This window comes from Cydia strobilella, chromosome 10, assembly GCF_947568885.1.
Source record: "Cydia strobilella chromosome 10, ilCydStro3.1, whole genome shotgun sequence".
Classification (NCBI taxonomy): Eukaryota; Metazoa; Arthropoda; class Insecta; order Lepidoptera; family Tortricidae; genus Cydia; species Cydia strobilella.
In genome coordinates, this window is record NC_086050.1 from 3,941,045 (window position 1) to 3,966,952 (window position 25,908).

Here is a 25,908-nt window from a genome sequence, read left to right on the forward strand (position 1 = left end):
AGCTACACCTAAATTGCTATAATTATATGCATAAAGCGCGTTGCTGGAGATTCTGATCAATTCGAACAATATGAAAATATGAAACTTTCATACAATTTCGTAGCGAGCTAATTTTGCACTATCCATATTACAAATGAGAAATACTGATTTAAACTTTCACGATCCAAATGAGAAACAAATGAGAGATTACAAATGAGAAAACCGTGTACTGCATATATCTTTATTTAATGAAATATGCCGTGTAAAAGTTTATGCTCTGAAGATTGATATGGGCTACTTTATTTTGAAAAAATACAATACAAAATCTACTATACAAAATTTTGTGGTATTCAGACTTAAAAAAATACAAGGCGCAATCGATTGAAAAATAAAATAGCATCGTGTATTATTTCAATATTTAATCATTAACAAATTTACTGTGCAAATGAACAATATGAAGTCAACAACATCATAAACTATTTAAACAAAATTAATATAGTATCTTAAAAGGACATCACGTCTTAAGCATTCGTAACCTACTCCTCAAGCGTAGCGTAAAATTGTGTTTTGGTTAACTATTTTCACATTTAAGATCAAGAGAGGTAAACAAGCATGTACTTGTCTTTTATCTGAGAAAAAACAAATGTATTCCTGTTTACCCCACTTGACCTAAGTTTACTCATAAGAAAGACAATCAACTTTTTGCTGCCTCTGGCATTAGACAATCCAGCAAGTAAAATTGAACAAGTTACAACAAAAAGTCGATTAACTCATATTCAACAACATAAGTAAATAAGTTGCGTAAAACTACCTATACAATAAAAAGTACACTAATATTACATGCCAAGTATAAAAGTAAATCATACAAAAGTTTGTGTTCTATTTTTGAGTCATATTTACAAAAAGTAAAAACAATGTATAAAGTAATACTGCATTAAAAACAAAACTTAATGCAAACGAAGGCAAGAGTACAAAATCTTAATTTACGTATTTACATGTGGATAAAATAAATGCTTCTATTATTAGAATTTATTCAGCTTATAAATAAATTAATAAACATATTTACACAAAACTTAACAAAACGCTCGTGGTCCACTTTAGGAAAATTAATATTTTAGCAGAAATCTGGAATAAATCAAGATCAAAATATCTAATTTTGTAACTTTTAAGCTGGTTATAGCTAAGATAATTCAATTAATCTTCCTAATGAAGGCCAGGAATAAATACTAAAGCCTCGAAAACAAGCAGTAATAAGGGCGTTAATTATAGTCCAAAGCTTATTAATTTACTCTTAAGAGCTAAAGACGATGCTCGTCTTAAGTCCTTAGTTAAATATCGTCTGTAAAATATTTTTATTACAATTAACGAACCGACCGACAATTTCCCAATATGTCTTGAAGAAATCAATTTATTAACAAACGATACTAAATCAAAACAATAACGAAATAATATTGAAAGTAAGTACTAAAATAAACATTAAATTAATGCTCGCCTGTCTAGGACGAAATAACTTTGGTACCTAAAATACGAAAGTTCTTCATTTTGAACTTGACTAACATCAAGGTTAAATTAGAATAAGTCTTATTTTAATAAGTTTACTTGTATATAATCTATTAATGTGTTTCCAGACTTTCTAGTGACTTTACAGACTTTTTTTAAGTTTGGACTTAAGCAAGCAGTCTCAAACAGTATCGCAGAAACGATAACCGTCAGCTCTTTCCAATCTCAAGCTTCGAAAATGCAGAAGATCCTTTTACTTATTAAAATCTTGTGTATCTTCAAAAGTCGAGATCGATATATAGAAGACTATAAAACGCCTCACAAAACGTTGAATCAAATCAACATTTTTGAAGGTAACTTAGCACTGCACATTCGCTTTTCGTTTCGTCAATTCCTTTTGTATTTTTGCGTCAGGAAACGCTTTCAGCGTATTTCATCGTCATTTTGAGTAAGTTGTATTTCTTCCATGTTTTATTTCCTAAAATACCTGTTAAACATGAATTCTAGGCGTGTTTTTAATGTCTAATTTTACAATGGATACAATATTCTCATTTTGAAAATTTCTTTCAAAGTATCGTCAAATAACAGCAAAATCTCTTCTAAAGAGTTTTATCTCACTTCTTTCTACCCTGTTTCATTATTCTTCAAAAATTATTCACCTAAGTTCTGTTTCCATATCCGAGATACTTACTAAAGCCAGCTGTAGTTAAATACACGAAATATTTAGTACTGTTTATGAAATACAAGAAACATCAGGCAACACAACGCATCTGGGATATAGAAACAAACTTAACCTTTCGTATTCCGCTGTCAGAATTCGCTATTTAATCAGTGAACCTGGGTTTTCAAATTGAAGTCCAAACAACATACGTACCTAAGGTTTTTCAACAATTCCAATACCTACTATTAGGTAAATTCTTTTTAAAAGTCCGCTTCGCTTCAAACACCGCACCTGGCGAAGTTTTAATTGGTTCTCAAACTAACCCGGTTATCACACCGATACCTTGTGAGTCCCTCTCACAGCACGTGTATAGCGACGTCCCGTTCGCACCGGGCCTAAGAGTTCACGGTCTGAAGGATCCAGGGCACGAACTTGGAGATCCTGGTGCAGACCCCGGGGAGGTTCGCCTCGCCGCACCCGATGCCCCAACTTATTATGCCGGCTAGGAAGTACCGCTGGTCCTTGCCTTTCACCTGGACAAAGGAGTGTTAAATTCAACTTGGAAAAATTGTACAAAAAAATCATAATTTTATAGATTTAATTGTATACCGATGTGAATTTCGTGACATGTAATCATATCTAACGGGCTTATGACGGTCGCGGATAGGTATTAGATAATAAAAAAAATTCTTCTATTTTTATTTCGCTTGATAAAAAGATAAAATATTCTTGCGATACACACGTCCTTTCATACACGTGTTGGAAAAATGAATACCAGTTTGTGACAGGTAAGTAAAGGGACATACAATACGTTGAAATGTAAAATAAATAGACATATCGACCGGGATATAGACCGTGATTACCTTTTGTATTGTTTATGAGCTCCCGATAACACAAAACAATACAAAAGGTAATCACGGTCTATATCCCGTTCAATATAAGTCTAGTGAAACTAACCGTGAATCATTCAAAACTGTTATGTAAAATAACCTTCCCACTACCCCTCCCTTACTATAAATAAAGAAATATTGATACAGACTGTACGTCCGCCCACTAAGCCTGTAATATTTATCATGTACGGAGCGCACACAATCAAATGTCTTTATATACCCTTTATGCATGTGCAACAAGATGGAACATTAAAGGCTTGCATACAAGACAGGAACGTAAGACGAACATGCAATCTAGTCAAATGAAGGACCCGACAACATGTCTCCTGTGTGACTAATTAGTTTCAGAGCCGTATTATTGGTAGCGTACCTCTTCTAACCGCAATTACATGTCTAGTGTACGGGTTTTATGTATGTTTTATTTTATTTTATTGGTTAACCAGTAACTGTAACACTGACGTAAAATAAAATTGAGGTAAACACTGCATGCAAATTAAAATTACCAAACGAAATTTAATTAGGTACGACCTAATTACTAACTACAATTTTGTGAAGCTGACGTTTAGCAAAGAGGGATATAATAAGATAGAGAGGTACTGTCATAGTAAATTTTGTAACTACAGAATATTCACTGCCATCTATCGATACACTTTAAAACTAAAAATGAAGATTTATAAAAATACGATAAAATGTATTTAAATATGGATAAATGTTTTATTTTTATTTTCATTAATTATTTTTATATGATTTGACCCATGTCCTTTAACAGATATGCGTTAAAATTGTTAAATAACAAACGAAACCGTCAACGCCCTCTATACGAGAGTAGGCCAAAGGTAGTGGCGCCATCTGATCGAGAATAAATTTTTTGTGATTTTCGAGGCACGTTTTTTCCTTAGACTGTATCCATCTATTACGGTTTAAGTAAGCTTGTTTAGAGGAGTGCAAAACATATCAATTATGTTATAGTTGTTATGCAACTTACGTATTGTCTTGGGATGGGGGAATTAGAGCCTAGGACAGTTTCTCGGAGGATATCTAAAGGGGCCCACTGACTATCAGTCCGCCGGACTGTATCGGCCTGGCAGTTGTTCGGAACTGTCAAATTGTTGTTCTAACTGACAGGCCGATATCGTCCGGCGGACTGATAGTCAGTGGGCCCCTTAAAACGTACTCTAAATTTAAATTTTGACAAAAGCTCGGGGCAGTTTATAAAACCACAATGTTAAAGGATGTTACATTTAATTTTCGTATTTTTGCCTAAACCTCTGTAGTGACTTACTAATTCTAAGAGTTTGAAGGTTTGAAGGGTTTGAAGGTTTGAAGGAAGGAAGGTTTCAAATCCAGCGGTTGTAGCATGGTCGCATTTTGATCGCCTATCACCATGCCTGTCACGTTCTAACAAGTATGTAAGTGCGAAAGTGACAGGCATAGTAACAGGCAAAAAAAACCTATTGTTTGTGTATTCATTAGGGATTATTATTCTTAAGTCGCGGCAGTTGCTGCGACAAAATGGGTGTATTATTTTATATATTTATTAATACGTAATTGCGTATATTGTCTTCAAAAAGACACAATAGAATCTTCATTAATCGTCCCATAGTATTTATTTCGAAGTGCGCACATGGAAAATCCATGCCAGCAAAAATGCAAACGAGCTTAGATAAAAAAAAGTTGTTAGACGTATATACAAGTGTCCTCTCTTTGATAATATCAGCTTGTGTAATATGAAAACCCTCTAGGCATATACCAAAAATACCCTTCACCTATATATTTTTTAAATTGTGAAACGGTTGAGCGCACCGATATTTTTACAATCGATTGTAAATGCCCAGCCCAGCGTTCGCACATTCATCCGCGCATCCATCACGTCTACATGTTCGGAGCATTCAGTGCGTTTTTGATGACTTTTTCGATTCGCTTGCCAAAAAGCATTTCACGTCTTTTATTTTTAACTTGGAAAATTTCATTGCTGGTCGACACATGAGCTGCGAAATTTATGAAAGTATTTTTAGGTTAAATAGTAATTTTCAAAACACTTTCCACAACTGCTGTTTACTTATTTATTATTATTATTATTTTATTAAAGCCTTTATTATACGAACTGTTGACATTTTATGTAACAATTATTAATATTTATTGTATGTTTCTTCCATATGCATATTCGTAAGGTCTTTTTGACCTAGGCCTCTTCCGAATCGCCTTTTTCTATTATATTTAAGTATTTGTCCAACATTTTTTTCCATTTTTGTCTGTCTGTTGCCATTTCTTTCCAGTTTTTTCCTATTGTTTCTATTAGGTCTTTTTCCCGTCTTGTTTTTGGTTTGCCTTTTTTTCTCTTACCAATCTTTGGATTCCAATTTGTTGCTGTTTTTGTCCATCTGTTATTTTTCATCCTCGCTATGTGCCCTGCCCAATTGTATTTTTGTTTCAGTATATGTATCGCCGCATCTATAAATTTTGTTCTTCTTATAATCTCTGTTTCTAACTCTGTTTGATAACTTAATGTTAAGGACACTTCTCTCCATTGACGTTTTTGATGACTTTTTCGATTCGCTTGCCAAAAAGCATTTCATGTCTTTTATTTTTAACTTGGAAAATTTCATTGCTGGTCGACTCACATGAGCTGCTTATGAAAGTATTTTTAGGTTAAATAGTAATTTTCAAAACACTTTTCACAACTGCTGTTTAGTTAAGCCATAGGAAACAAACTGTTTCTCAAAATCTGAAATGAATTTGAATTTACAAGTCCCCATATTCCTTATGGCTGGTAATGTTTCCTATTTCACGTTTCCTTTGAGGACAAATATTCAGTGTCTATGTGGCTGTAATTTCGTCGCTTGTCTTATTCCTTCCTTTTAAGAGACGATTTGCAAGGGAATCAATTTACAACAAGCATACGCATTCCACTAGTTTACTACCAGCTGTCCCTAGCACAAAACTAACAACAATGCAGCAAAGCTATTAGTCTTGACTTGCTATAGTTATGACTTTTTCGTTTGTTTGTCGGCCTTTGTGTGCCATTGTGTGTCAGCGCGTGCCACGGCGGGTGCGGCGCTCACACACAATGGCACACAATGGCCAACCGGTCGCACAAAAGAGACAATGGCTTTTGTTTAACAGATTACCGTCTTAGACGAAAAAGCCATTTGAGATGACGCAGACTATACGTATCTACGACACTTAATGAGAGCGCTATATGTGTCGTTTTCAAGCAAAAGGTACCACATTGTCGCTTGCCATAAGGACGCTCTGACAGGTTTTTCGTATAAAGATACAAGCAATTTTCGTACTTATAGTAAGCGACAATGTGGTACCTTTTAATTGCAAACGTCACATATACTTTCGCAGGCCTGTCAAAAGAAGTTTGAGAATGGCCTTGACATCATCTTTATTTTTTTACAGCAAGGCTCTTGAATATATTATCAAAATAACTTGTTGAGCGCTGGTGGCCTAGCGGTAAGAGCGTGCGGCTTGCAATGCAGAGATCGCAGGTTCAAACCCCGGCTCGTACCAATGAGTTTTTCGGAACTTATTAACGAAATATCATATTTGATATTTACCAGTCTCTTTTCGGTGAAGGAAAACATCGTGAGGAAACCGGACTAATCCCAACAAGGCCTAGTTTCCCCTCTGGACTGGAAGGTCAGATGGCAGTCGCTTTGCTAAAAACTAGTGCCTACGCCAATTAGGCGTAGGCAAGCGGACCCCAGGCTCCCATGTGCCGTGGCAAAATGCCGGGACAACGCGAGAAAGATGATGATGAACTTGTATTACCACAGGGACAGGTATGAATAATATTATAGTCAGAATGTCACCTGTAGTGGTCCCCCTGAATCCCCCTGGCAGGAGTCGTGTCCCCCTCGCTCGTGACCGGCGCAGAGGAAGATGTCAGGAATAAACTCGTGTCTGCCAGCTCGCAGGAACATGGACTTGCAGCGGTCGTTCGATACTATTGGCACTTGGACCTGGAATTATTGAAGAGTAATATTAATAAATAAAAAATAAATAAAAAAAGTAATTTGTTGTCGCAATAAAAAAACAGTAATAGGTACAATAAGCTTAACTTATAGCAGTATTATACAAGTACATATACAAGTAGGAACTAACTATATATATGTATCTGACATTTAGATTTGTAGTTAACATATTATAAATGCTATTTGCGACAATAGGCTCGGTACTCAGCTTGTGCCGCGAGTCTGGCGCCTGCACAGCGCTGTTCTTCAGCCCGCACCTATCTCTTTGCTTTTTAAGAAAAATAAAAACCTAATAGCTAGCTATAGGGGGAATACATACCTTCATAGCCTGCATTAACATTTAGATTTATTTATTAGTCATTTTCACCAGTCTATATACGTCCCATAGCTATGACAAGGCGTAAGAGGTTATGAGGGTTTTTTTTTTCTACCACGACGGTGGCAAACAAGCATACGGCACGCCTGATGGTAAGCAGTCACCGTAGCCTATGGACGCCTGCAACACCAGAGATATTACATGCGCGTTGCCGACCCTTTAAAAACCTGTACACTCCTTTTTTTGAAGAACCCCATACTGTAGCCCCTCGGGAAAACCTCGGCAGGGAGCTCATTCTACAGCCGAAGCGTACGCGGGAGCAAATTCCTCTTAAACCGCACAGTACGCGACCATTTAGGTGCTAGGGTGTGAGGATGAACGCCCTGCCGATGGCGAGCGGTGCGGTGATAGAAAGCGGCCGTTGGCATCATGTCAAAAAATTCTTCAGAGCACAGCCCATTGTACAGGCGGTAGAACACACACAAGGAGGCAAAGTCTCTCGTTAGACTGAAAGGTTCAATACCGCTTGTGAGTTTGGGATCGTCGACAATTCGTACAGCGCGCCTTTGGACCGAGTCGAAGGGTCCAAGCTGGCATCCAGGTGCTCCTGCCCAAAGGTGACAGCAGTACTCCATATATGGGGTCTGACTTGCGATTTATATAGCAGCAGTCTTTGCCCCGGAGTAAAGTATCGCCTCGCTTTATTGAGCACACCGAGTTTTTCGGATGCCAGTGCAGCCTTCCCTTCCAGGTGGCTACGGAATTTGACGTCACTGGAGATGTCGACACCGAGGATCCCAATACTCTCCGACATGGTAAGGGCTGTGCCTTCGAACTGAGGGACCACAGTAAATGGGGTTTTTTAGCGGTAAACGCGCAAACTTGTGTCTTGGTGGGGTTGAATCGCACTAAATTGTCTCGGCCCCATACCGAAACTCTGGATAGAGTGCTCTCAATATCCGACACAAGCTTTTCACGACTCTCCAGCACCACAGAACAAGGGATGTTGGCACGGCCTGTGTAATAGGCATCCCCAGTACTGTCGTCTGCATAGCAATAAATGTCGTCGATAGACAACATGTCATTGATGTGCAGCAAAAACAGCGTTGGGGATAGCACAGAACCTTGCGGAACGCCAGCGTTAATGTCCATTCTATCGGAGCAGCTTCCGTCTACTACGGCTCGTATGAATCTGCCGGACAAAAAGCTAGCGATCCATTTGCATAGTCCCTCCGGCAATCCATAAGATGGTAACTTTGAGAGGTAACTTAAGAGGGTCTGGACTATAGTCCCAAAGATGTAAATTAAAGTATTAAGTAACTACAAAGTAATTTTTCTAAAGCATACTTAAAACAAAATATAACCGACACATTTGTCTGTTACAAGAATTATCCTAAAATATAAGTCTTATTACTGAAAACGTTTTCCTAATATTGTTTTCTTAACTGGAGTGGGCGAAAAGGATCAAAGGAGGATATTTATAAAAAGCGTACGGACAGGTGGTGGCATTCTGGACAAAAAGGGCAATGGAGTCGCCTAGATAAATTTTATGATTAAAGGAATGATTTCTGTATCTCTAAAACATACAATTTTTCATCGAGTAGTGCCAAAGTTTTAAAATGACAATATTTAATAATTTTTCATATTATTTCTCAATTATCAATTATCACTATAGACTACGAGGTACGAGTATAATAAACACAAAAGTACGTTCTAGATATATTATTATAAACACTAAAAAGTTGTCTAAATTGACAACATCAGATTATGTTGTCGTATCTATGAAGTAAATGAAAATTGTATATGGGTAGAAACTAGAAAATATTATCGATGAAGTGTGAGAATTGTAAACTAAATAAAATGGCATAATATATGTAACATCTCATTACCGATATACATAGCAATTGATTTTATAAAAAAATTATTCATTAAATCATAAAAAGTTTGTAAGATAATAACGACTCTATTTTCTTCTCTGTTCAGTTTGCCACTATAATAATTATTTCCGTACACTATTTATAAATCAAGGGAAGCTTTTATCGGATATACTTATGTAACACCTATTATTGGATCATCTTTTTTCGAAACGTAACGCAAATACCTATAATAAGAAAACATACGTCGGTCATGAAGAAATTAATAAGTATATAGATTTGTGATTTGTATAGTTCCTTTTTAAATATTGTAGTAGTAATTACAACTGCAATATACTGATCGGTAGTGAACTGAAATCCTGTATAACAGTACTCTTTAATTAAAGAGTACCGATCAGTAGATGAACCGAAGTTGTGTGTTGTGTTGATCATCCGGTGATGACCACGACCCTCAGTCTACGAGTCCGAAAGACAAAAAGAAACACCGTATGAAATAAATCAGCTTACCTCTTGCAAAATAGACGGCAGCACTCCACCCTCCGATAACCTTCCCCAGCCCGTCACCGTCGCATTCTCCCCCACCAGCAAATCATCAGTCGCCGGCAAACAAATTGGCGAGATATGCGGCGCGAACACCAACGTTGACTCCAGTTTGACCAGAGCCAGGTCATATTCGTAGGTGAAGAAGTTGTATTTTGGATGGACGGATTTCCGGGCCACGCCTTGCTCCACAAAGGGGAATTGCTCGGATACTGAGGAGAAGTCGTATTCGCCAACTCGTATTCGGATTTGGGACGTTAGGAGGCTGTGGAAAAATAAAAAGTAATATTAAGAAGGCAAAAAACCGGCCAGTGTGGAAAGCACTACAACATAAGGACTTATGGTAGCACAACTTCATATTTCATGTTTCGAAATTAAAGAAGAAACAAAAACTTACTCATCAACGCAATGGCCAGCAGTAGCAATCCAGCCCTCATTGATGATGGCTCCACCACATCTGTGCGTCGATGAGAAGCTGAAGAAGGACGTCCTCCGCACCGAGACCTGCCACGGCCACCGCCCGAAGTTGGAGTCCTTGCCGCCCATTATCCTCATCTCTGGGCGCGGCCACATTGCTGTGACGCCGCATTCTGGAAACACCAAGAGAATGTGGATATGAAATAGACACAAAATGATCTGAATGGTTTTTATGAATAGTAGTCGTATGTACAAGTCACTTTAGGCATACCTTTTTTTACCTGACTAAAAATTAATTCTGATTTACAGTGACTCAACGACCCTATTGGCAGTTAACATTTTTGTCAAATTAAAAAGAAAGGTAGGTACTTAATTTATTAACAGTCTCATGACTCCTCTACAAAATGGCCTAGCGCTGAACCAGCGAGAAGGTCATGCAATGGTTATGGCTCCTCTACACGATGGCCCAGCGATGGCCCAGCGCTGGACCAGCGAGATGGCAATACCTTTGATGTGTGGACGAAAAACCGACACCGTGGCCATCCCAATTATATTATTGGATTCATATGCTGACATTCGCGCGGACGTCTCGCTCGCACTAATACTTGTGCCGACATGTCTGGGCGAAATGAACGCATAAATGACAGCTTACTGCTATATATAAGTTATCTACGAATTCCTATAACATGCCTATAACATTGAATCTACCATCTACTATACACATATCCTATGACACATGACGTCACTTACCGTCCGCGAACGTGTTAAGTTCTTTTTACCTTATCGTAGATAACTTAGATTATTCTACTAGATTATCGATATCAATAGTGAAAACTTTTATTTTCATTCTTAGCCATGGGACATTATTAGACCAAATATAAAATTCCTATATGTTTTAGAAGAACACGGTTGAATTTGCGCTGCACGTTGATTGGATGTTGGTTGTTGGATTGGCAAAATCAGTAAAATGAATATTTAGACAAACATATATTATTATATATGCAGGTATTTATTGAGACAAACAGTATACGTTCCTATGGGAACAAATAAAATTATATTTTATTAAAATATTTTGATTTAAATTATAAATTATAGATGTCATATATTAAATATAAAACATATTTTTAATAAAATAATTTGATTTGTTCCCAAACTTGTTCATAGATGGCAGCACCAGTCTCTCTCGCTATATCGTAATTCCGTAAGGAATTCGTATAGGAGGTGGTAGCGCGCACTGCTTGCCCTTAGAGTTGGTCAAAGACGCCTAGTCTTACTAAGATGGCATATAGTCGAGAAATTGGGACGGGTACCGCCGTGGCGAGGTGGCCTAGGGGTTCATGGCGTTAGCCGCGATAGCTAAAGACGCCGGTTCGAATCCGGCCTTCACCACTGGAGGGCTTCGTCACTTTTTCTTTAATATATGACATCTATTACAGTTTATACATTCCTATAAAAAAATTTTTCATATTACACACTTTAAAAGCCTTCTTCCAGATTGCCAAAATAGTTTCAGCCAACAACAAATTTCTAAACCATTTAGTACATAATGTTCTCGTTCATGTAATAGGGTTCAGGTAATTCCTATTTCCGCCGAGCATGCAATACAGAGATTAGATCTCAAGCTCATTCCGTTAGCCTGCAAATTTTGTACTTAGTACACCAATAGGACTATTAGGAGGCATCAGCGCTCAAAGAGCTAGAACTATTTCCTAAATTAAAGCTTGAGATTCTTTAAACGGGGAGTTCATCCTAATAGGCTACCGTAACCACTTACTATGAGACATGAGACAGGTTGCTCTTTTTTACCAAAAATAGTATAAAGTAACAAAAACCTTTTCTGAAAAGTAGATATTTAATTTCGTTTCAAATTGGCAGCGATAGTACAGTCGAAGGCAAAAATATCGATCCGCATAAATGGCTCAAAAAATATGTGAACACGACTTTCTTGTCTAAGGTGTAAGCGTACACATATTTTTGAAACTTTGGGAATCGATATATATATTTATGCCCTTGACTGTACTTCTGTATTATACCTATATTTCCTGTTGCATGAGCATTCCCGCTAATGAGCTTGCCGAATATTAACGAGCATTGGGTTCCTTCGGGATTTGAGTTTTCATTCCAAAATGGAATGACGCCATCAACGGATTGATGATGTAATATTATTTCTGGTAAATTAATAATGCAGCTGCAGTTTAAAATAATATTTTCACTACTCATGCTCGTAAAGTTCGACTTTAAATCGTGCGTAGACGACATAAAATCGCTTTTAAAGCTCTAGTGCATAAATTAAAATCATCTATTTACGATCCGTATTGACTTACCAATAAAGTCTAAAAACTGCCATACAAACTGCCCGCCCGGCGTGCCCCGCGCCCCCGACCGCCCCAAGTACAATTTTCTTTAGTATAAAATAAATACGGTAAAAATAACCTAAAATATTGGATATTTTGTATATTTTACTCACAATCTAAGTAAATAGCAGTGTATAACTCAGGCATAAATGTCGATTTTTACCCTCGGCTACTTTAACAATGGATCGCGTTATGCCCTTGTTGTACAATCTACTATTTATTATTGGTGGGTTACTTAAGTAAATGGAATTTTGTTTTTAACGACAAAGACTGACCTAAGTATACAGTACCTAAGAGCTCCAAATTAAGTACCCATTTAATCTGTATGTGGATATTTACATCAAGGAATTGGTGCCTTAGAAGATGTTTAGAAAATTACCATTAGGTTAAATTGCTCATAGACCGCGGGCCAGGAACAGATTTCCATGACCAATCGCCTCCCGGGCGAAAACTCGTATAGTGGTTAACGGCTATGTATGATGAACCCTCGTGAACGTCAGCTGCCGCTCCGTTGGTGGGTTAAGGAATGGCAGCAAATAAAGTCTATAAAAAAAATTTAGTCATCGCCTCCCGCTTGATACTTTGTCAGATGATAGTTTAGATGCTATTGTGAGTAAACAAAATCGTCAGCCGATTGTATCGCTGTGGAAAGACCGTCAACTGGTCACATGAACATGTAAAAAAGAAAATTCTTTTCAGTCATCGGCGTCATCGCCTCCCGTTTGATACTTTGTCAGATGATAGTTTAGATGCTATTGTTAATAAAACAAATTGTCAGCCGGTCGTATTTCGGTGGAAAGACCGTGTTACGCGTTTCGGTAGGTGCCATTCCTCACCCCACCAACGGAGCGGCAGCTGACGTTCACGAGGGTTCATCATACATAGCCATTAACCACTATACGAGTTTTCGCCCGGGAGGCGATGACTGACGAAATTTGCGCCTGGCTCGCGGTCCATCAAGAGTGAGATAGGCATTAAAAGCCATTCAAAATCATATTTTTTTTAGATCGATACTCATTTTATTGTTATTTCATTTGTTTTAGTTACCTCGCTTTGTAATAAACAAGAACATTTGTTTCTTAGTTCATTAGGAGGTATGTAGGTATCATAAGTGTCTGCTTACCTACCAGCACTTTTCAAAACTGCGACATTCCAACAGAAAACAACCATGACTTGTGTCAGAAACCGTTCAGTCACAAACCGGACAATTCCAATGTTCAAAAGTACAAGAGAAAAGCATAAGTGCGTACTTACCTACCTGAACAATACTTCAAATTGCGACATTGCAACAGAAAACAACTATGACTTGTGTCAGTAACCGTTCAGTCTCAAACCGGACAATTCCAATGTTCAAATGTACCTACAAGAGAAAAGCAAACAGAACGTTTTATCCATAATTACTTGAGTTCAAATACCTGACTAGATACCTACACGAAATCCTCAAACATTGAAACAATCTGCTCAAAACCAACTGAAAACAAGTGACTACACGTTTGCTCCCCAAATTGTTTAAATTTTGTTCTAAAATGGTTCTTATTACTTCCTGTATAAAGGTCTATTTGGGTTAAATGAGTGTTGTGTGTGCAAAGAGCTAAGTTGGGAACAGCTCTTACAGTACGATGGTGCCATCACCGGGAGCGTTGGAATCGAAAACATATGCAAGCTTTTTGGCAAAGCGGCTACCTATACCTATACTTTTTGGGGTTCCTTGTCAGAAACCATACGGGTTTATACGGAATTGCAATATGTTGTCTATCGAAGAAACTAGCTTTTTAGATTCGGGAAAAGTGTTAAATCATCTTCATGTATACTGCAGTTAATCGCTTCTATACAAACTTAAATGAACTGACCGATGAAAGAATGACATAGAAATTTGACTTATACTTTAGTAAAGAAATTGACAGTGATATCAGTCAGTAGGTATCATCCTTTTTCTGCTGCTTCAACGCTGCAACAACATCACTGCAGTAGTAACTGCAACAACGTTAGTGTAAGGAGTCATGATTCATTACCTAAACGTCAGTAAACCCTGCCACACCTACAACCTACCTACCTGCGCCTGCCTGCCTGCCTGCCTGTAAGCTACAGACGCCAACTCTCACAAGAGGCTTTTTGTTATAGCCCCCACGATAGCCCAAAGCAGATAGTGAACTACCCACGTCTTTACCAAATGTTGTCCCAATGATCATTACCGATTTATTAAAAATATCAAGCAAGCCTTCACATGATTGCTTGATGCTTTCGGAGAATTTATGATTACATTTTTTACACTTATACTTTATTATTTAAGAGGCTTCGGATTATAGCCCCCACGATAGCCTAAAGCAGATAGTGAACTACCCACGTCTTTACCAAATATTGTCCCAATGCTCATTACCGATTGATTTATTGCTTGATACTTTCGGAGAACATAATTTTGTACACTTTTATACTTTATTAAATAACTTTCACGCGTCGATTCAACTGTTCCACCACCTAACAATAAAACAACTTCGGTACCTACACAATCGCCTGGAGTTTTCAAAAGTAACATAGCGCTGTTATGCGTGTTAGGGAACTACGGAACCCCGCATCGCAATCAGCACTGGCTTGCTCAAAGTTCGAGAGGTCTGTATTGCTGTTTCGTTAAAATAGTGTTGTTAGAACGTAGTCTTCTAGTCCTTGATTGTTCACAGAAGAACTGCGCAATTTGCACGAATATAAATTGCTAACTTTACAAAAGTCAAAGTTTTTACGCAAGATATTTTACAGTCTACCTGGGTGGCAAACAATTATTTATCCTTGTCAATCCAGACACCCTTGGATAAGTCCAAGCGCGTTGCCCAATACATACGGACATCTGTTGTAATTCTTACCAATGATCGTCTTTCACCCAATTAGGAATTGAGGCGTTAGGAAGGCAAAATATATGATTCGTTTTCCTTTTCTCTCCACTGTCAAACGTAGATTTTGTAGATATGGTCTCAGTAGCGCCCTGCTGGGTGTCTAGCTTCAAAAGGAACCTAAGACGCCGTAGTTTAAGGCCCCGTAGGTTCGTGTTCATCTCTTACTTTCACTGAGCGTAAGCGTGAGCAAGATGGATGCATGTGCGTGCTCTGGACCGCGGATATCACGTTAGAAGCGCTGCACTGCACGTCTCGGTCATGCGGCTCTCAGTGGTGAGTAACGAGATAGTAACTGGTAATACTAACCAGGGAGTGAGTTCTTGAGAATTCTGTATTAGTATTATCTCACTTAACAACACTATTAGTGGCCGCTGTAGTCGACGGCGCTTGAGTTGTCTCCGGTTTATTCTGGTACTTCTTCTTATGTGGTTTGGTTGTGGTCGTGGACTTCTTGGTCGGTTTCGGCTTGGCCGATTTCTCCCAAGATGGCCGCGGATAAGTCGGTTTTATAAGTATACAGTTTTAGGGGCGAGCGTCTAGCCAAGCGTCTGGCGAGGCGTGCGGCGTGGCGTTAAGCTTCCAAGGGATTTGAGCAGCGTGCACTGAGGCTAGTATACGGTCGAATTGAATTTGTTTAAGGAAGCGCTGCACATCCCGCTTAAGCGGCTCTTAGTGAGAGTGAGTAACGAGGGAGTGAGTGCTTGCTGAGAATTCTATATTATTTTACTTACCAAGACTGTTAGTGGCAGCCGTAGTCGACGGCGCCTGCGTTGTCTCTGGTTTATTCTGGTCCTTCTTCTTATGCGGCTTAGCTGTGGTCGTGAACTTCTTGGTCGGTTTCGGCTTGGCCGGCTTCTCCCAAGATGGCCGCGGTTTCGTCACGAACGAGGGTTGCGTTGTCGCCTGCCAGTGGACGGTGTTCGCGTTGCTTGGGCGCGACATGAATTGGGCTGGAAAATTAGACTTGGGTGACTTTTAAATATATTGACGTCCACTACCATAAGGTTGTCTGAAAGAGATCGCTCCTTAGCGAAAAGACTGCCTGTCTACCATAACTCTACCATAGTTTTAGTCATGTGCTTAATTTCTATGTCATGTTCATTTTCATATTGGTGAGTAATATTTGTATTGTATCTTATGTATCTTTGTCAAGCGTTTAATAAGACTATGAGATTGTCAGGTGACAACCTGACAACCAAAACTCACTAAATACCACCACAAGTACGAACTTAAGTTATGAAACCATAGTGAACAGTATTAGTAACAAAATAAAGTTAATATTTGTTTGTTAACGCCTGATGAGATGTAAAGTGGTTGCAATAGCACAGAATAACTAATAGTACTACCGTGCAATAGCTAAGATCAGCGAACAAGGTCTTAGACTACGAGTAGAGTTGAGAGTGTACTAGGGTATTAACTGTGTAGTGACCGAAAGTCGCTCCAATAAGTGCTCCTACATAATAAGATATTTTCCATCCATTCGAAGTAGGTAGTACCTATGAAATAAAACTATGAAAACGGATTATATCGCGTATATTGAATTTATAATACATCCCGACGTTTCGAACCCTTTACAGCGTTCGTGGTCAACGGGTGACTCCCGTCATGAGTGGGTGGTGTCCGTGATGTCACCCGTTGACCACGAACGCTGTAAAGGGTTCGAAACGTCGGGATGTATTATAAATTCAATATACGCGATATAATCCGTTTTTATATTTTATATTTAATTCGTACTTACATACTAAGAAAATTAATAGTTGCCTTTTTGGTCTGTCGGAACAAAAATTTGACAGTTCCGAACAACTGACAGGCCGATATCGTCCGGTGGACTGATAGTCAGTGGGCCCCTTTAATAAAAAATATTGGATCCTTATTTGGGCTGTATGTAAATTATGAGCATTTGTTTCACTAATTTTCTAGACTATTCAGAAATCAAGACAACTCATTAACTTCTCGTTTTAAGCCCCATTTTATTAACAAATTTTAATTACAACGCCATCTACAAACGAAACATAAAACTAACAAGTGACACTCACCTGCAGAGATGCTGTTCTCATTGTGTTGGTCGGACACGGCCATAGGGCGCGCGCCACTCAGTATATTACTAAGACTAGACGAAATCTTGTTGTGGGGACTAGTTTCCACTTCGCTCGGCCTATTTACATTTTGGTACTTATTTACACTGTTATAATTTATTTTATTAACTATATCACTATTTTGTTCGCTACTTGAATCTAAATTTCCTAATGAAGGGTGGATTTCTGGCGGCCGGTAGCTGTAGGAAGTTGGCGCGCCATCTATCGGTTTTGTCATGAACGACGGGCGCTGGGTCTGCCAGTTAGGCCGAGCCATCGTGTGCGTCGTCTCGGGGGGAAGCGTGGTCGTGCTTCGGCTGCTAGATGGCGTTGAATACGGTTTCTCCGTGACCGTAACTGGGCTCTGTGTATCTGAAAATGCAAGTTGTTTTATTATTTCGCCGGTCTGTTTGGCTAGTAAGTACGTGCCTTGAAATTTAGAGGTCACTAGGCTTCAATTTGCTTTTTGGGTGTTTAATAGACAAACCAAGCGTGACTCGGGGTCATTCATTGCAATGGGGTTCGATCCAGTCATGAATGTCATGCTGATTGAGCTTTTATTCTCGGTTTACTTTTTTATTTAAGTTATACAATAGGAATAATGTGAAGTACAAATTGTTTTAATCGTGTACCTACTAAATTCTTTGTCGCACAGTAAGTTATAAATTGTCCGAAGAAATACTGTAGATGGGTATCTACAGAACCCGGTGGTACGAGCAGCAGCAGTCAAAAGTGCGACGTACCGGTCATCTGCGATGTGGGGTTTAGTATCATACAAGAGATTCACGGTGCATTTGCAAGATCTGGATGGATTAGTGACTTGAGGAAGGTGTACACTTACCGACAACAGGCCGGTCTGGCAGCCTACAGCAGCTCCCGAACATAAAGCCGTCGACACACACACCCCCGCGTGCGAGCCGCCCGCTCTGTTACAACTCGGATTATTAAGGTAGGTGTAGACTCACCGACAACAGGCCTGTCCGGCAGCATACAGCAGCTCCCGAACATAAAGCCATCGACACACACCCCCGCGTGCGTGCCGCCCGCTCTGTTGCACTCCTGCACCCACATGCACGCGCCGCGCGCCCCGCCCGCTGTGCACACCTTGCGCGACATTTGGTAACCTGGGGACAAGATGGCGGCTTGTGAATTGTTAAGATTTTAAGAAAACCTGCACCCACATTCCAAATTCTTAATGTCAAAATTGTCAAATACCTACAGGTTTCTAGTTGAGGAAATTAACAGAGTTGGAAACGCTCGTAGTGAGATGATTAGGTATGGGAAATTATAAATGAGTAGGCAGAAGAACGTTCAATATAAATTATTTATTACCACAACTAGCTCAGATGGTAAAAAACGGGTAAATGTCGTGGTTCGCGCTAATACTTGTCAAAATCGGTTTTTTTTTCAAACGACAACATTTAAAAATATTTGATATTTGATTTCATAGAATACGCCAATCGAAACTCCTGTAACTTAACTACAAATGTGAGCAACTGTGTAAAGCGCGGAAAGTTGACAAAAAGTTGGAAATGATGACAAAAAAAAATGCTGGAAAATTACTCTCCAGTGAATAATTTCACAAAGTTTTGAATAAATTTAATGTTACCAATTTTGACTTCAAAAATGAAAGTTTCATGAGATAAAGCCACGGGAGATAGAAAAGTGAAGTAACAAAGAATAATTACGTGCATTATTGCACGTGCAACCAGCGAAAGAAACGAGAATACTAGAATCGAAGAAATAAGTAGGTAAATAAAAATGTATTATCTGTAAGTGTAGTGCATGCATTATTATAATTACCAATACCAAAATTGACACTAAAATACGATTCTTTTAATTGACAATCTTTGCAAATACAGAAAAATAGAAGTACCTACACACTAAGGTATAATATTTGTGCTAGGTCAGCTAGGTATTAAAACGTAGGAAGTATAAAGTAATATGAAATCAGTCGCTTGCTTTATACGCTTTCGCATTTTTCGCATTAAGAAAGAAAGCTATTAAGAAACTGGTAGTGAAAGAATCAATCACAATTAATCGAAGAAAACATATAATTTTCCAAATGAACGTCAATACCTCAATCAAGTTTCCGTAATGAAATTAACAAGTGCTCCTCAGGAACCAGGCTAATAGGCTATAACAACCACCGGCACAGGATATCCTAGATTATATCAGTTCTGGGCTATTAGGCTAAGTGTTTGCACTAATATCCCCGGGCCATGGCGGTGTTTATCAATAAATATAAGGTAAGGTACGGATCCAATACGCAATGTCGTCCGACTAGTATCGATGGGTTACTGGTTGAATTTCTTTGAAACTCAGTTAACCCTTAATAACCAGGTAGTGTATCAATTAGGTACCACTTAACAAAGTGTTTTTTTACGAGCAGAGTAGGTAAACACAATGACCACAAAATGTCATTGCCGTAAAGTCTATAAAGTGGGTGATTTCCGAAAAAAAATGGTGTCAAAAAAAAATTCTTTGACATTTTAGTGGTCAAGTTCAAATCAACAACAAATAGCAGTTTTTGTACGTTTCTCCCGTACTTGTGCGCCCTGGGACCCCATGGACCTAGTTTCAACTCCAAATAGTACAAAATGGTAGTCTCTACCGAGGCTCTTATATTTATTACGTTTTAAAATTTCGGCGCTTTTCGCCGCTTCGCCCGCTATTACATTAGTCCGTTGGAGGTGGGACGGTGCCAGTGTGTCTACGCAGGTAGCATCCCACAGTCCCACACCAGCATCCGTCACAAGCTCCAAGAAACTATGGACACCCCATCAGGCCTTTTGCCATCATCCCTAATAATGCCAGTCAGCTCAAGGAGAGCAGGCACATTGATTATATCATTAAGCGACGCATGACTTGAAAAACGGCCTGCACTTTTTTGACAAGATCCATGAAACCATGAATTCATGGTGTCCCGGTCGGTCCACGTCCACTTAATGTATCAGGTTTAAAATACCTGTACAAATATGGTATATGTATAAGCCTTTTTGATTACGTGTGTTACTATTTACTATAACAAATATCTACCTAAGTACATAATATTAGCTAAACATAAGCATTCTTTTGGCGTGTGAATCTTCAATCGGAAACTATACAAATGTAAAATAGTCGCAATTACTCAACTCACGGACATTAACTAGGTATATAAAATCTTACTTATATAAAACAAAACTAACCCAAACGCGAAGCTGAACCAAACCAAATGAGCCAGCACAAACACGCTCATTCCACAACTCATAAAAATGACGAAGACAGATGGCGCGCCTAACGGCCTTCGAGAACGTGGGACAGCCATTTTTCTAACAAATGAACCGAGATATATATATATTAGATACGCTAAAATGCCCACCCCATTCATTACACAGCGATATGAAATCGTCTGTTGCAAAACCTAAAATGTGAGGACGTGCTCACTAAGATACAAAAAGAGTAACTTTTTTTTAAATAAAATAAAGTAGTGTTTGACTTGATATTAGTGATGATCTGATGATCCTAACAAAGCAAAAAAGGTTTTACAATTTTGATTACAATTTTATTATGAGCTTTTCTTTAACTTGCCTCCCAAAAAAAAGCTGGGGCAATAGAAAAAAATGTACTTACACTAAAATGATCCCATGAGTATCCTTTTTACCTCGTGAAATTTCGAGACATGACTAAAAGTTACAAAGCTGGAAAAACAATGGCGACAGTTTTATACTTTCTCAAAAGTAGCAGTAAGTACTCGCTACATCTTAAAAAGAGTGAGGTAAGTAGTTACATTTCTTGAAGGAGCCCGGCTTCAAAATTGAGGGATTTTAGAGTTTTGAATGATTCACGGTTAGTTTCACTAGACTTATATTGACAAAAGACAAAACGAATACAAATAATACAAAAGGTTATCACGGTCTATATCCCGGTCAATATAAGTCTATTGAAGGATTTTATTCCCCAGTGAAATATTGCAGACAATCTAATCTACAAGTCACAAGCACGTTTCCACCTATTGTTAGGTATAAATCACAGGAATAAAAGGAGAGGGTAGGCACAATAAATTTCAAGTGGTAGTTTGTGCGCCTGGGGCTAGCTGATGCATCTAGGTAGTCTAGGTAAGTACCGTAAAGCAGCGCTAAAAAGGAGATTCGGATTGAGGCTGTAGAATAACTGCCTTGTACGTGAGATTGATAAACGTTGCCGACACGTGAAAATTGCGATATTAAAATGGATTGTGTTTAGAATAAAGTTCAATGAACTACATTTAGCACAAAAACTGTTCATGTTATGGTTGCATTTTTATTGCTAAGTTTGGTTGTTTTTTTCTCTAATTTAGTATCTCCAATAGATATTTTATCAATTAGGAGGATTGAACTAACAATCAAAGTTAAGTTGCAACTAGTGCTAATAAAAATCATATTTAACACAGTCGCTTAATACTAAGATCACATTAACAAAGATCATCAGAATAACACTGATCAAAATTAATTAAGTTTTAAAATTTGTGCTAAAAGAGTCACGTGCCTCAGTAACATTTATTTCCAATTTGAGAGCATTAGATACTTATGGGATAGGCCACAATTCGGTGTTACTCGTAGACATAAGTACTTAAAGGTTTAGTACTCACTAAATATCGTTAAAATGGTTTCATATTAAGACAAAGTATAATAAAACTGCGTGAACTATTACGCAAGTGCTTGTATAATCTGAATCAGAAACCATAAAATTAAATATTGTAAAACCCAATTACATCAAACTGCAGAGGCGCTTTTAGAACATTCAGTTAATGTGGAATTATGTCAGTAAGTTGTTCGTTGAAATTCGCACTGATTCATATTCGTAAACATGGTTGAAATTTGCGTTTCCCTCGGCTACCATTTAAAATGTATCTATAGAGGTATCAGGTGACTAACGGTTATTTTATGCCACCCATAATTTCGCGAACGCATGCCAAAAGTAATCCGGCAATGCAATGTTCCAATTTGGAACACTGTGGAACTTCCAAATAAATGAAGATCTAGATGACACATAAAGGAGATGTATTGGGTGCGAACGACGAGTTATCAGACAATGCGGAATTTTATGTTCCCTTAGAAATGTATGTCTTTGAGCAGAACCTGGGTCGTTTCTCATGTGTACTGGCATAACATATCTCTGTGAATACAAAGGAATAATAATTTATGTCCAATTAGAGGCATTGGGTATAATATACGTTTATAATGATAATAATGATTGATTTTCTTTTTAAGGAAGTCTATGAGGAAAAGTGTGTTCTTGATGACAGCCATTATGTAAATCACTTTACAGGCCATTAGACTCAGAAATTTAAAACGTAGATAATTTAGTTTCTTCGAGCTTAAAATATTTCCGCAAATATTTCAAGGCAGAAGCAAGCGAAAGTCTGCCCTTAATTCTTGAAGAGGCACTGAACCGCAATCAGCAAATTAAGAAGTTACAGAAATACCCGCCATCTTGATAGCAATAAGTTTAAAACCGACAGAACTCCGACCAATTCAAACCCAACGTTTACTTAGGACTGGAAACTTTTGGAGCGTTCCACAACTTTTGCGGCTTGGAATATTTTATGATTCGCTCACAGCTAGACGATTAGGGACGTGAAACGAAATGGCTTTAACACACAGGGGTGGTTTTAAATCATATACGTTTTGCAGCAATATTAGTACCCGTCCCGAACTCCGTACCACGAGTCACTGACAGTGACAGTCTACGTAATTTATTTTCTATACATCTCGCTCGCACTAATATGTCAGTACGAGCGAGAAGCATATTAGCATGCATAGTACCTATGACAGTGTTGACACTGTTAGTGATTCATGGTAAGGGTACTGTTATTTCGTCTGACCGTTGATAGTTAATACGGTGTTGTTGATTTTTAAATTGATTTAACTACAATGCAGTTTATAAGTTTAAAAATTATAAGATCAGCACTTAAAAAAAAAAACTCATGTCAGATATATGATGAGTACATACTCTAATATTACTTCGCTCAAAAGTTACGTTTCTTTTTTTATTTTTTTCTCTCAGTGCACCCACCTTGACGCTTTTCTGTTTAGCCCTATGGTTGACTGGTAGAGAATGCCTATAACGGCATTAAGTCCGCCTGTTGTACACTTTTTATGTGCAATAAAGTTTAAAATAAATAATAAATAAATAAATATTATTATTACGTATATTTCTAGTGCCTTTTTTGTCTGAGCTTCGACCTGCGAATGTATTTTTAAAGAACTTCGGTATTAAGAGTCCCCGGCAAGCTCGGCCGAATTTCACCTTCCCATACAAACGGAGTTTCGTTCTCATTTTAAAAACTGTGTTGGATTGTAATGAAACTTTGCACATACAATGACATGAGGTATATCTAGGCCTGTAATTAGTTTATATAGCTCTAGTATATAAAACAAACGAAATAAAGCAAAACCAAGTTTTGTATGAAAAACTTAAATTCACTGTATTTTTTTACTATTGTATCTGAAGCTACATACACTAATTACAGATCTAGATATATCATATCCTATTGTTAGTACAACGTTTCAGAGCAATCTAGCTAGTCATTTTAAAATGAGATGGTAACTACTTTTCTATGGAGAACCGAGCTTGCCGGGGACTCTTAAAGACACATTTGTTCTTGTTTCGGAATTATTGAGCAGGAACCACATACCTACTTAGAATAAAGTGTTCCCTATTTATTGAGAACACACTTAGGGCAGGACCAGCTATGTGAGTGAAAAACGCAAATTTTAAATCGTAGGGGAGACCTAGGTGAGTTGTGACAGAGGAGAGTTGTGACATTGTCGACTTTTTAGAACTTCGTAACTGTTAGCGAGCTCGCAACTCGCAACAGTGCGCGTTTGTTAGCTAGTAGCTTGAACTAACAAACGCGCGCTATTCTATTGCTAGCTCGTTATTAGTTAATAGATTCCAATAAATCGACAATGTCACTACTCTCCTCTGTCACAACTCACCTCGGTCTCCCCTACCACATCTTACATAAAAACTGGGACCAGTCACATCCCTATAGAAGATTCGTTAAGTACTTACAAAGTAGGTAAATACGCAAAGTAGCGGTCCATAACGATCCATCGTCTTTACGACTAGCGTCATGGTAAATAAAATCCAACCACCATAATAAATATCTTAGTTATCCTCGGCAATACGCAATCTGATTTGCTACTGATTCGCACTATCAAATACAATAACAATAAATACCAGCCATATCGCACAGTCTGTTTTACAATCTCATTTTCAATGGTAAGATGCACGGACGTCGTATTTTGTTCTGTTGGATTTTCATCGAGAAATTATTTCCAATAGCGATAAATTGTTCAGAATATATTGTGAGCGGGCCCGGCTACCGGTTTAAAAGGCCGCGGCGTAATTCATGAAAATAGTCATAAAATAACAATAAACTAAGAAATGTGAAATTTTATCGCACCTTTTTAGGGTATCGCCAACATTGAGGTCATGGCGGGGAATCTAAATCACTATGGAAATTGTGTTTCATGTTTATAAATTATTTTATGGCTATCTTCTATTTTTAGGCCTAAGGGATGACTAAGGAGAGCGTACATGGATCAAGTAAAGGAAAAACTCAACGTCGGCGTCGTGTCGTATACAGTCGCCATCAGATATATCTGAGCGGTCAAGGCTCTCATAAATATCTGAACACGCCTCTATTGTCAAGGCGTTAGAGTGCGTGTTCAGATATTGTGAACACCTCGGGCGCTCCGATATATCTGATGGTGACTGTACCTGATGGAACTCCTGTCAAGGAAAAGGCAGAGAGGACTGACATACGACGTGGAAATCGCTCCATCGACTAAATTAAAATATATGAAAATGATGATGATGTCAATCTCAACTTGTCAATTTCATTTTTAAATCTAAGTAATACGAGGAAACGTGTCTTCCCTAGTCCCTACCTACATGTTTCAAGTAACATACCCCCTTTATGTTCCAAGAACTACTTATAACAAAATCCAACTGGTTTTCCAGCACATTTGCGCGCTCCAACTAGTACAATTGGCTAATTGTGACCAGCCAAATTAGATAGAAATTTCCAATTAGCCCTCAGCCTGTGGCTTGCGTCCGCGGCTGCGTCGATGCGATCAGCGGTGCGCACGCGACGGGGAAAGTGTGCCCGCGATCATCTGCACTAACTGTTTGGTAAAATATAAGCATTGGCCTGCGTGTCGTTTATGAGAATACTCGGTCTAGCTTGTTCCGAGACGTGGGCATTCCTCCAACATCCTCCCATCACGGAACATGGGCATTGCTAGGGAATAGATTTTCTTTAACAATCTGTCGCCATCTCCCTCTATTCGTTACCGAACGCAAATCATCTTGGACCGATTACGGTCCAACATAACATTAGTTAAGATCTGAGGTAATTTGGACAGTCAAATGCATCAGGCCCATGCATATCCGCGATCAACTTCTG

The 25,908-nt window shown here is 38.4% G+C and overlaps 1 protein-coding gene across 3 annotated transcripts in view; it reads right to left on the bottom strand.

Moving 5' to 3' along the window:
• Nucleotides 1-381: 381 nt before the first annotated feature.
• LOC134744582 (serine proteinase stubble-like) overlaps nt 382-25,908 on the bottom strand; it is a 187,040-nt gene continuing 161,513 nt past the window's right edge. For 2 of the 3 annotated variants that reach the window (XM_063678438.1, XM_063678437.1), the window contains exons 4-10: nt 18,437-18,595; nt 17,433-17,843; nt 16,128-16,346; nt 10,138-10,330; nt 9,708-10,005; nt 6,849-6,998; nt 382-2,673 (exon numbers count right to left, since the gene is read on the bottom strand). In XM_063678438.1, the coding sequence (XP_063534508.1) occupies nt 2,536-2,673; nt 6,849-6,998; nt 9,708-10,005; nt 10,138-10,330; nt 16,128-16,346; nt 17,433-17,843; nt 18,437-18,595 (1,568 nt within the window). In that variant the 3' untranslated portion in view covers nt 382-2,535. Of the gene's footprint in view, nt 2,674-6,848; nt 6,999-9,707; nt 10,006-10,137; nt 10,331-16,127; nt 16,347-17,432; nt 17,844-18,312; nt 18,395-18,436; nt 18,596-25,908 lie in introns of those variants that run through there. The other variant, XM_063678439.1, reaches the window with a different exon arrangement.